Raw genomic sequence first — 11,874 nt, 5'->3', positions numbered from 1 at the left:
CCGGCCCCAAGGACAAGGGATCCCCAGTCACTGTCGCTGGTCAAGTCCCAAGCAGTTCCGGGAGTCCCAGGACCCTACGGGAGTCCACCCCTGTCAGGAACAGGGGGCTGCAGGTGGCTGTGCCTTTGGGACTGTAGAGAGGTTACGGGAGACGCATGCTTGCTGGGTGCAGAATCGTGTGTGAGGGGAACAGCTCGGGTACCCCAGGCAGGCGGCAGCGCCACGTTTCCTGTGTGCCAGGACTGGGCAAAAGCAGCGGCTTAGAGGGGGAACAGACGAGAGCCAAAGGCATGACAAAGCTTCACATTATGCGTTTATTATATTTTATAGAGCCGTGTTACACATGCTTGGTGCTTCAAACTGAGTAATCAATGTGTTTCTGGATGCAAAGCCATCTGATGCTTGATGCGGATGCCTTAAATACTATAATATTTCTGCATCTATGACCTATGAGCTAAGGAAAAAACCAAGGACAATTCCAGAAATGGCAAAGAACACTTTAAGAAAAAGATGTACATGAGACGCAATGCAGTCCTTGAGGCAGGGCCTGTGAGGTGACCGAGGACCAGTAAGAACATTCTCCCTGCCAACCAGAGGGAAGCCTCAGCAGGTATGGGTGCTGTGGGAAAGCTCAGGCCACGTGGTGCCCGAAGCCCTTCTCCCTGCCACAGCACAGGCAGCGACCACGCACGCACCCCTGGGGAGCAGCCAACAGCACACAGCCGCGCCACCCCATGCTGTTCCTCACGGCCTCGGGTGTCCACTGAGAAGCCACTGACCAATCTCACGCACTCTGCTGGAGATCAACAGGAAGTCCCTGCTCCACCCGCTGCAGCCCCCGAATGCCGGCTGGCAACGGGGCCCGGGGCGCCCAGCTCACACCTTCCTGTACCCAGTCTGTAGCTTTGATTTGCCTGCGGATCCAACCGATGCCGAAGTTCTATCTCAACGTTCCCCTCCAGGGTCATACAGCCCCACAGCGAAGACCCTCTCCCCACCAGCACACTGGAATGCCACCCGAGTGGGAACAAGACAAGTCAGGGTCAGCAAGGAGGGCGAGACCTCACGGCAGCCCGTGGTGCCCCGGAGGCCTGCACGACCTTCACCCAGGGACAGCTCGGGGCTCGGACTTCCTCTCCCATCCCCTGGGTTAAGAGCTTGAGGGGAACGGGCTCTGAGAAGGCGCAATCGCAGCGACGCCAATGACAGCTGGAACGAAGAGCCACAAAGTCAGACAGGTGCCCCTGAAGGCTGGGCTCCAAAGCAATCCACTGACAGCAAGAAGGCGGCCTCGGCAGGCCGGCAGGAAAAGGCTCCCGGCACGGCCGCGGCATCACACGGGGGCCTGCAGCAACCTCAGCTCTTGCCACAGTTGTGACCTGCTGCTGGGCGTGCACCCTAGGGGTCAGATGTCAGGGGAAAAAAAAAGGCCTAAGAGCTTAGGGAACTCAGGATCGACACCACAGACCCCTAAACCATGCCAAGTCTAGGTCACAGAGGCAGAGGCACAGAAGTGATCAATTCTCTCTGCCTGTTTTTGTCGGGGGAGCTGCCAGGGATGGAATTATCGGGTTTCCCATTCAAAATCTTACTTTGGAAGCCAGGTCTTCCTGCACCCTCGACTGAAACTCCAGTTTGAGCCCCATCTGAGACGGGCTTTGCTAAGCAGCAGGGTGGCGATGCTGGTGGCGGGGCCCGGCTCTCGCCAGCCCTCGCCAGCCCTCGCCACCACGGCAAACCTCTGCTTCTGCGGTGGGGCCTACAGCTCTGCTCGCAGACACAGGCAGGCACTGCGCACACTACTCCCTTCAACGGCCTTCAATAGAGCGAAGCAAGTAACTAAAGAACTAGCACATGAAAACCAAACAGGAAAAACATCTTGATTTTCCTCAAATCCTCGGGCCTTGGATCTAGCAAAGCACACAAACACCGCGTGAAACTCGTCACCTGGGAAAATAAATGTCACTTGGGTGACAGTTCTTTATACAAATATTATGCTCCCTCCCCCAACCCACCACCAAAACGGGGGAAAATAATAACTTTAAAAATAGAAAACAACATCTTAAGTGTAAACTCTGGGGTCTTTATATATTACATATGCTAAAAACATGCATTTATTTATGCTCCAATGTAAGAAAATATGTCTATCAGTAGTACTTATAAATCAGATTAATCATCAAGACAATGGACTCACTGTTAGAACACCGTTTCAAATTTTAGTAAATTATATCTTTAGCAAAATTATGAGTTCTAACCACAAGCAAAATGGGCTTGAGTGCAACCCAATGAGAACTACCTCTACCCCTCACATGGTGGCTCATCCATCAGTTTCCTGCACTATTGCTGAGTCCAGAGTGCTGCGTCACAGGGAACTTGTCCTCCAAGTCTCCTCTGAACCCCAAGCTCAACTCCTTATAGCAGGTAGCTCTGCAGACTGAGGGAACACAGGTGCACAGAGAAAGGCAAAGGGACTGCTGACTGTCACTCAGAGACGGACGGGGACAGAAGAGATGACCGAGGGCATCCCCCAGGGATCAAGGCACAGAGGAAGAGGGACCTCGTTCCACACAGGAGCTGAGCTCAGCTCCTGCAGGTCACGGCATGGCTCCCGGGGCCCACGGTGGAGGGCCTGTGGGCAGGGGTCCTGAGGGCAGTGCCAGGGCCAGGCTCCAGTGTGGCACAACACTGGATGAGGGTGAGGTGGCTGGACTTCCAACGCATCCACTGATGGGAGTGGCTTTTAGCAGCGCCACCCTGAGACCGCTAAGCCTGCCAGTGGGGAGGGAGGCCTCTGCCCAGAGACAGTCCAAGAGTCACATACTGGCACGGGGGCACTCAGCTTCAAAGGCGACCTCTGCCATGGGCTTACCTCTTTCCTGACTGCCAGATACAGCAAAGCCCTGCTCATGCTGACAACAGCTGGGATCTTCTGATATAACTCAGTTCCATCAAACTACTCAGTGGATAACAAATTCTGGGTGAATAAAAAAATGTCGAAGTTAAAATTTTCACTTATGAGTCAGAAGGCACTTCAAAATTGCAGAGCCACAGGGCCACTGTGAGCAGGCCAGGAGCCCCTCCACAGGACCGATGGAGAAGCCAGGAGACTGGGCCACAGGTCTGACCTGACAGTGTCCTGGCCATTTGGTTAAATGGATCTCTGATATTCGCTGGTCTGTCACCGACCTCGCGGAGCCCAGCACACAGCACAGAACGACACACAGTGCGTCTGCATTCTGAATAAAGGGGATTTTGCTGTATCATGGCAGCCGATCAAACATCCTCAGTGAGTCTGCTATCTGACTCTAGGGAAAGCTCAGAAACTCGAGTCACACACTGAAGAGGTCACGAGGTGAGAGGCCCAGGACGCATCGAGCACGCCTCTCTAGTCACCTGACCACCTCGCCCACCCACACTCAGGGCCTGCAGAGCAGCGTGGAGTTCGGCCACACTGACCAGCACGGGCTCGGGACTGTCTGCATGGAGGATCACAGGCTCTCCAACCAGACACTGCCAACTGGAAGCCTGAGGCAGCCTGCGCGGTGGAGGGGCCGGGCCTCCCCTCGGCGCCCCCACTGCCGGCGGGCACCTCACCTGGACCAGGCGCTCTGGCCACAGCACAAACGCTGCAGGCACACACCTGCCGGGGAGCCGCAACCCAAGCCTATCACCCACGGCCCGGTCTGCGGTACTCTGAGGTAGTTCCTTAACTCAGGATGCCTGTTACCTACTCTCTCAGAATTCGGGACATGTGGGAAATAGCAAAACACCCATGCATCGCTTTCATCACAAGTCACTGTGAGTGAGTGCAAAACAAAGGAAACTTGAGTTGCTTTATTTAGCTTCCAATTTCTGGGAGGCTCAAGAGTTTTAAGTATCCTGGACAACAAAAGAAAATAAGACTGTGCTTACAGACCTTTTTCTGCCATGTTCCTTCTTCAGGACTGCTACTTTATTGTTGCCCTTTCTGTTACATGGGTGTACACATCAGGTGTTAAAAGGGACAATGCATTCTACAGCTGAGCACCACTTTCTGTAACCGAACAGGCAAAGAATCACACTGAACATCAGCATCTGGCAGTATTTTTTGGAAAAAAAAAAGTGACTAAAATGGGTTTAAATTGATTAACACTATTAAATCACATCTAATATTTGATACTACATGATTCAATACAGCTATACGATACAATTATACAAAATGTGTTAACATCAAAGAATACAACCAAAATTAAGATAGCAAACAAAACCTATATAACTTTTTTTTACAGGAAAATACTTTTGAAGTATGCATGTAACTGCCCATTCTTTTAAAGAAAATCTACTGCAAGCAAAGTTATCAACCTCCAGAAAAATCACACATAGCATTACTAAGCATATCCCCAAAAAGTGTACAATATGCACACTTGGAAAATACAAAATTAAAAAAATTGTAAGCAACAGGTGAGCTTCATATTTATAAGAATGTGAAAAGAAGTCCCATTTTTAGCACTGTTGTATAAAGAATTGTCTTTTGATGCGAAGTTCATGAGTTGTCCTCCTGTTGGGACCACACTTTACAAAAACACCGTGTTTTTGAAACGAGATTACAGAGCAAGATAGAGCATCTTAGCAATGTCATCTTTTTAAAGTTTTTCTGAATTTTTTACTACTTTATCAAAACATGTCCCTTAGGTGTGTAGGATTCATTTTTAAAATTCTTCCTAGAAACAATATACAAAGGAGAGGCGTGTTTATTCCCAACCATACTCCTGGGAGAAGCTTCCTGAGGCCCAGGGGGCTTCTCTCTTCTCACTGGTTGTTTTTGGCCTTGGCATGTGTTAGGATGTGAGATTTCAGGTTAGTTGACTGAGCAAACTTCTTATTACAACCGTCGAAGGGGCACACATAGGGCCTGTCTCCGGTGTGGATGCGCACGTGTGTACGCAAATTGAAGTCCAGTGAAAAGCGTTTCCCGCAGCCTTCGAATGTGCACTGTCGAGGAGAGACCAGAGGTCAACCACGAGACAACTGACCAGACCCCCAGGGGTCAGTGTCTCTCTGCTTCGGGAAGAACAGCTCTTTGTTTTAGCCAATGCCTTCCCTCTCTGCCCTGGGTGAACTTTCTAGATACTTCTAAGTAGTGGGCAGGGATCTCTAGGCCTGCATGCTGGACAACCCCTAACACCCACCCCCACCCCCCATGTTCTAAACCCAGCGTAAGAGAAACACTTGGTAGAATGGCAAGAACCTGGAGCCTCAGTGCTTCTACCAGCTGAAAGGCAGACGGTCACGGAAGTTCGGGGTATCAGTTACCAAACGGCCCATGCCAGATTTACTCGCTGCACCGCTGGCCGGCCACTCTCTCAGCGGTGACCTAGACCCACCACAAACAGCGGCATCTTAGAAGTTCCCCGTCAGTCAGTCGTTGGAGCCACCAGCCAATTCTGCTTTTTACTCTGCTGCGCTCCAGCCCAGGCGACCCTCCCAAGGGACTCACCAGAGACCACTCTCCTTCCTCACTAGGAGCAACAGTGAGACCCCGGGCGTGTGGGTGTGGCCCCTGCATGCTCCCCACAGGGCCCAGACCCGCACGGCAGTGTCAGAGGCAGAAGGAGCCGGCTCTACCTGAAAGGGCTTCTCTCCAGTATGAACCAGTTGGTGTCGTTTTAGTTTGGAGCTCTCCACGAAAGCTTTGCCACACTCTGCACAGACGTGGACTCGGGGGCCGTGGGTGTGCAGATGCTTTCTCATGGCAGAGTTATCCCTGAACATCTTTGTGCAGCCCTTAAAACAGAGAGAGCAGCTTAGAGGGTCACACTGCACACCGCCAGGACGACGCAGCCCAACAGCCTTTCTGACCAGACTCGGCAAAGCCACCCCCGCCTGTGCTCTACTTAGCGTTCCCGCAGGACGTTACTTTAGACAACAGACAGCTGGGAAAGGCCTTATCATCTAATGCAAACCCTTGTTTTACAGATGAGGAAACTGAGGCTTAGAGATGTCATGAAGTAGACTTGCCCAGGGTCACACTACGAGAGGCAGCCGGGCTGGGAGTGGAACCCCGCATCCTGGCTTCCAGCTCCCCCACGGCCGCCTCACCCTGCTCCGCCAAGATGAAGTAACGGAAGCACCGAGATAAATGGAGTTAAATGACGGCAGTCCACCACTACCTTGGGTGGGCCCCATAGTCTGTGCCGCGACAATGGGCTGTCATTCTCCATCGCCTACTGTTCCCTCTTCTCTCTGCCTCTTTCCCCTCTTGACAGAGAAAGAAGCAAGAGGGCCTCCAAGGAATGGCAGCTACAGAAGAAATTGATTTTGTGAGACACGAGGCAAAGGAAGAGGCAGGCAAACGGACGCCAGAGCGGGCAAGGCGGTGGGCGGCGGTGCTCGGGGAAGCAGGCTCGGACGATTTCTCTGCAGTCGCTGCCCAGCAGTGGAGCGGATGGCAGAAACGTGAGGCAGTACGACAGAGGGGGAGCACAGGCCACCACCCGACAGCTTCCCAGGCAACAGGGAGGGAAAGCCACAGCACCGGCACCTTGACTTCTAAGCCGAGTTTCCGTTTTGAAAATGGAATTTTAAACAATGCAATTGGAAAAGGAGTACACAGAGAAGCCAGAGAAATGGCAGGCAGTTAGGGCCCAACTGTTTTCAAATGCTTATCTTTCTCCAATTGTTGATTTGAAAAAATTCTTTACTCCATTCCTAACTCCCCTCCCTCTGTTTCTCTGAGGCTATGAGATAAAGCAGATCCCCAACCAGCACCTCTTCAGGTTTTTCTTTCATTTCAAGACTACATTTGAAAACAATTAGGTGCCCTTCTAGAAGCAACACACAATTAACAGGGTAATAAGAAAACCGTGAAGGAAATGATCAAGTCTTTACTTGAGTTATTTAGCAACATCCAAAATCATTTACAAACTTCAACCACAGCCTGGGTTCCCATAATGGTCCCTGGGTTAGATGCGACCACTGTCTTCAGATTAAGACTGACTTGCTAAGGAGCCAGAAGAAGGCAGGCCCTGACCAGTGCAGTCAGCAGCAGTAATAATGTGGACATCGCTCCCGACACGGTACCATTCCAGTACGGAAACACAGACTTCCCCAAACGACAAAGCGAAGTCTTTTGAATTTAAAAACCAGACATTCTAGTTCCTCACTTAATCTATGACAGCGTAAATAGAAAGTGTCAGTGGCTTAGACGCTCTCTGTCACCTCATTACCGGTGGGTGGGCACCTCCCCCTAGCATTACTTACTTTATGAGGGCAAGCTATTGTTCTTGGAGCATCATCTTCTTTAATTTTTCTTGGCTTCATTCTTATCAAAACAAAAAACAAACAAAAAAAAAAGAGAGAGAGAGAGAGAGACAGGTTTGTAGGAGTGGGTACACTCAACTGGCATCAATCATATATAGTCCCTGCACGTTTTCCTGCCAGGTACCCAAACCAAGCCGACGGCGTGCTCCCAGGAAGGAGACGGGATGAGAACTCACTCGCTGAGTGCCGACCCTGGGAAGAGTGCTTCCCATTTTAGACAAGGATGCTGATGCTGAGAAAGGCTGAGCCGCTGCCATGGTCCCTCAGAGCGAGTGGGCTGTTGCGGCTCGAAATGCACTGGGTCTATGTGCTTCAAACACCTGCTCGTCACGCTAAACCCTTCCGACATACAGAAGACCCACAGCTGAGACAACCACAGACCAACCTCCTGGTGGGAGGCAGGGCGTGGGACCCCACAGCAGCAGCTGCTGTGCCATCACCCGGGCCTGACAAAAAGGGCGTGTCTGGGATGTGTAGACTGCTCTCCACCTGCCGCCCCTTGGTGGCTCAGACACCAGCAAAGCCACGAGCTGCTTGATACATGCACATAAAACCTCTCTCGAAGGAAACACTGGGCACTTCAGGGAGGTGCCCACAGGGACAGGTGGGACACACACACACACATTCCTGCCTTCTGTGTAGCTTCTCTCCGTGGAGATGTGAGGGACGGTGCAGATTTCCAAACGCTACGAGCATTTATTTTATACAACAGAGGTCTCTGGCCTGCCTCAGGACGGGGGCTTGGGAAGTTCCCCCATGTGACAAGAGACCTGGTGAGGCGGCTGTTCCGGGAGGCCTGGGTGAGGCCGTGTGCGACAGCGCGCTGAGCTGCTAGCTTACCTACCTGCTCTTTCCACCAAATCAACGGCTGGTCTTTTGACAAAGCTTTTTTTGCACGCATTCCCTACAGATCTGTGTGTGGTAGAGGGGTGCAGGATAACTAGAAAAGCTTTCAGTTTGTGACAGATTTTTCTTCCTGTCCCTAATTCTGCCATCTCACATCTCTCTACAGGGCTCATGTTTAATAAATACACTAAGTCGATGGTTCCCTAATGACTGCAGCTGATTTACCCTTTTATTACACAAGAACGTTTCTGCCACCTTTGAGCTGACCAAACCCTAACAAGACCCTTCTTCACAGCTGATCTGTGAAAGGCTTCCTGGTTCTCGTACTTCACAGAATCTGAGTTCATGAGGTCCCCTGGTTCAACTGTCCACGCCTGGGGGAGCCTGAGCAGCAATGAGTGTGGCAGCCACCACCACTCCAGGGAGCTTGACCAAGCTCTTTTCTGCTATAAATTTTACAAGACATTTTCAGTCGGGTACCCCCCAACCCCAACCCTGTGGACACTCCTTCTCTCCTCTAAGTTGATCACCATATCAGTTGGCAAAATTTCTTAAGGGCCTGTGTGTACAAGGCTCTGGACTGGCCTTTGTCATCTTAAACAGCAACAGATCCTGGAGTCTTGGCCTGAGTCCACAAAACTAGGCAGGGCACAAATTCAGCGCCACTGCGCCACCTGCAGGGATCACTTTGAAAAACAGATTCACAAATACTTTTCATTCTACCTAAATATCAATAACCTAAAAATAAGAACCAAGTTTCCAGTTTTCCCATTTAAGAATGTGGATTCTCATCCCAGGGGCAGGCAGTGTGGAGCAGCAGGTTAAGCAGCCATGTCCCATATCTGAGTACCTCAGATTAAGTCCTGTCTTTGCTTACAATCCAGCTTCCTGCTAATGCACACCTGGGGAGGTGGCAGATGATGGCAAGTCCTTGAGCCCCTGCCACCCACATGGGAGTTCAGGGCTCATGAACTTCAGCCTGGCCCAGCCCTAGATGTTGTGGGCATATGGGGAGTGAACCAGCGCAGAGAACATCTCTCCTGTGTCAATCTGCCTTTCAAATAAATAAAGACAACATTCTCTGATGGTTCTATGGAAACATTCTCTGTTGACTGTGCAGATGGCTACATGTGACTGTGTTTGCCTAAATTCATTAAGAGTGCACACCTCAAAGAGGGTGAAATCTATGGTGCAGATTACTTGATAAACCTGATTTAAAGATGCCCCTGCATATCTTTTCTCAGAATTAGTCCTAGAACTTAGTTTCAAGAGGTTTGCTTGCTTGTTTGCTTATTTATTTATTTCTACTTGAAAGTCAGCACTAGAGGAAAAGGAAGGAGAGCTGGAGAGAGCTCGATCTATCTTCCACCGCCGATTCACTCCCAAATGCCTGCAGGAGCAAGGAACCCCATCAGGTCTCCCATGCAGGGGCCCAAGCCCTTGAGCCATCACCTGCTGCTCCCAGGAGCCTCTGTCAGGAAACTGGGTGGGAAGCGGAGGAGCTGGGACCCAAACATCCTCTGCTATAGGTTGCAGGCATCCCAAGTAGTCGCCTAATGTGCAACACCTGCCTCAGAACTTATATATTTTTAAAGATCTATTTATTTCAAAGGCAGAACGACAGAGAGGGAGGCATCTTCCAAACTCTTTCAACAGCCAGGGCTAGGCCAGGAGCCTGGAACTCTCTCCGTGTCTTCCACATGGGTGGCAAGGACCCAAGTATTGGGGTCACCATCTGCCATCTTCCCAGGCACATCAGCAGAGAGCTGTATCAGAAGCAGAGGAGCTAGGACCCTATCTAGTGCCCTCATTTAGGATTCGGGCACCCCAAGTGGCTGCCAGCCTGCTGCACCACAACATTCACCTCTCAGAACTTTACTTTTTTTTTTTTTTGGACAGGCAGAGTGGACAGTGAGTGAGAGAGAGAGAGAAAGGTCTTCCTTTGCTGTTGGTTCACCCTCCAATGGCCGCCGCGGCCGGCACGCCGTGCTGATCCAATGGCAGGAGCCAGGTGCTTCTCCTGGTCTCCCATGGGGTGCAGGGCCCAAGCACTTGGGCCATCCTCCACTGCACTCCCAGGCCACAGCAGAGAGATGGCCTGGAAGAGGGACAACCGGGACAGAATCTGGTGCCCCGACCAGGACTAGAACCCAGTGTGCCGGTGCCGCAAGACGGAGGATTAGCCTAGTGAGCCGCGGCGCCGGCCAGAACTTTACTCTTTAAGACATTTTATCATGGAAAATTTTAAGTACACTCGAAACAAAGAACAGTACCATTTACCAGACTCTTGATTATTTTTCATTATTGTGATAATTTTTCCTAAAGTCATTTTCAAAATGTGTGCTAGTATTTTAGTTTAAAACGCATTTGGACAGACACCTTTGGACTTGGGGAATAGCGAAGAAGCTATGGCGGCTGCCTGTACGTAAGCCCCTGCAAGTCGTCCTCACTACAGGGCAACAGATCTGGCACCTGTGTCGGTGTTGCTTACTTTCTGCTTGGCTGCACACACAGAAAGGGTATTTTTCTAAAAAAGTATACTCACACTGGAAGTTCTGTGCAGACCAAAATCAGATGCTACCACTCAGTACATCTCAACCCTCCCAAACTGTCACCTGTGTTCTTAAGGCAGAGACAGCGAGGACACCAGTACAGCCACTCTCAACAAGACGAGGCATGTGACCCGGGGCTGACTTCTATCAGCCGTAGACCTTGAGCAAACCACCCAACTTCTCAGGCTCGGTTTCTGACTCTGTAGAAGGGTGTAAAAAGCCTCCACTTTAGAGCTGTTGGGATTAGAGGAGCCCTGGGACATGGCAGCCATCACCACCACGGGCTGTGTGTTACATGGGCCTAATTAAGAACAAGGTCAGTCTTTTTTTTTTTTTTTTTAATTTTTTTGACAGGCAGAGTGGACAGTGAGAGAGAGAGACAGAGAGAAAGGTCTTCCTTTGCCATTGGTTCACCCTCCAATGGCCGCCGCAGCCGGCGCACTGCGCTGATCTGAAGCCAGGAGCCAGGTGCTTCTCCTGGTCTCCCATGGGGTGCAGGGCCCAAGCACTTGGGCCATCCTCCACTGCACTCCCTGGCCACAGCAGAGAGCTGGCCTGGAAGAGGGGCAACCGGGACAGAATCCGGCGCCCCGACCGGGACTAGAACCTGGTGTGCCGGCGTCGCAAGGCGGAGGATTAGCCTAGTGAGCCACGGTGCCGGCCACAAGTTCAGTCTTAACAAAAATATTTTGCCAGCTGTTAGAAGGTTCTGATGTCCCAGACCACCCTTCTAGCTAGAGGACTGAGAGATGGAGAATGGTTACAGCAGAAGGCTTTCCTCACTTTATTACAGTCCATGCAGGAGCCAGGCCCCTGACCAGACATTTCCTTCCTGCTTCAATAAAAATGGAAGCCTCCACTCCCTATGACCAACTGCTCTTTGTGACACCTCGTAAAGGCACGTGCAGAAGGGACAACGCTGTGAAGATGGGATCCCCACAACTCGAACCTGCAGCAGCTTCCTGGCCCAACTTCAGCAGAACATTGAACAAACCAAAAGTCCCAACTGACAGACCTGCAAACGTCCCAGAAGCAGAGACAAAATAATTGGAGCAGTGATTCTTTAATACAAAATTAAAGCCCTTCCCTGCCAAACAGGCTTAGTTAACTTTTAGGCCAGCGTGACTGTCCCATGCTTGTGGGGACGAAGGCCTCACCAGACACAGTTACCCCCTGC

The 11,874-nt window shown here is 51.1% G+C and overlaps 1 protein-coding gene across 1 annotated transcript in view; it reads right to left on the bottom strand.

Moving 5' to 3' along the window:
• Positions 1–295: 295 nt before the first annotated feature.
• The window catches only part of YY1 (YY1 transcription factor), a 37,131-nt gene continuing 25,552 nt past the window's right edge, over positions 296–11,874 (bottom strand). Inside the window, exons 3-5 of the mRNA XM_051830847.2 lie at positions 7,240–7,300; positions 5,605–5,763; positions 296–4,971 (exon numbers count right to left, since the gene is read on the bottom strand). Of these exons, the coding sequence (XP_051686807.1) occupies positions 4,789–4,971; positions 5,605–5,763; positions 7,240–7,300 (403 nt within the window). The 3' untranslated portion in view covers positions 296–4,788. The remainder of the gene's footprint in view (positions 4,972–5,604; positions 5,764–7,239; positions 7,301–11,874) is intronic.

Source organism: Oryctolagus cuniculus, chromosome 20, assembly GCF_964237555.1.
Source record: "Oryctolagus cuniculus chromosome 20, mOryCun1.1, whole genome shotgun sequence".
NCBI lineage: Eukaryota > Metazoa > Chordata > Mammalia > Lagomorpha > Leporidae > Oryctolagus > Oryctolagus cuniculus.
Note: the sequence above shows the minus strand (reverse complement) of the source record. Positions and strands in the feature narration are given on the sequence as shown.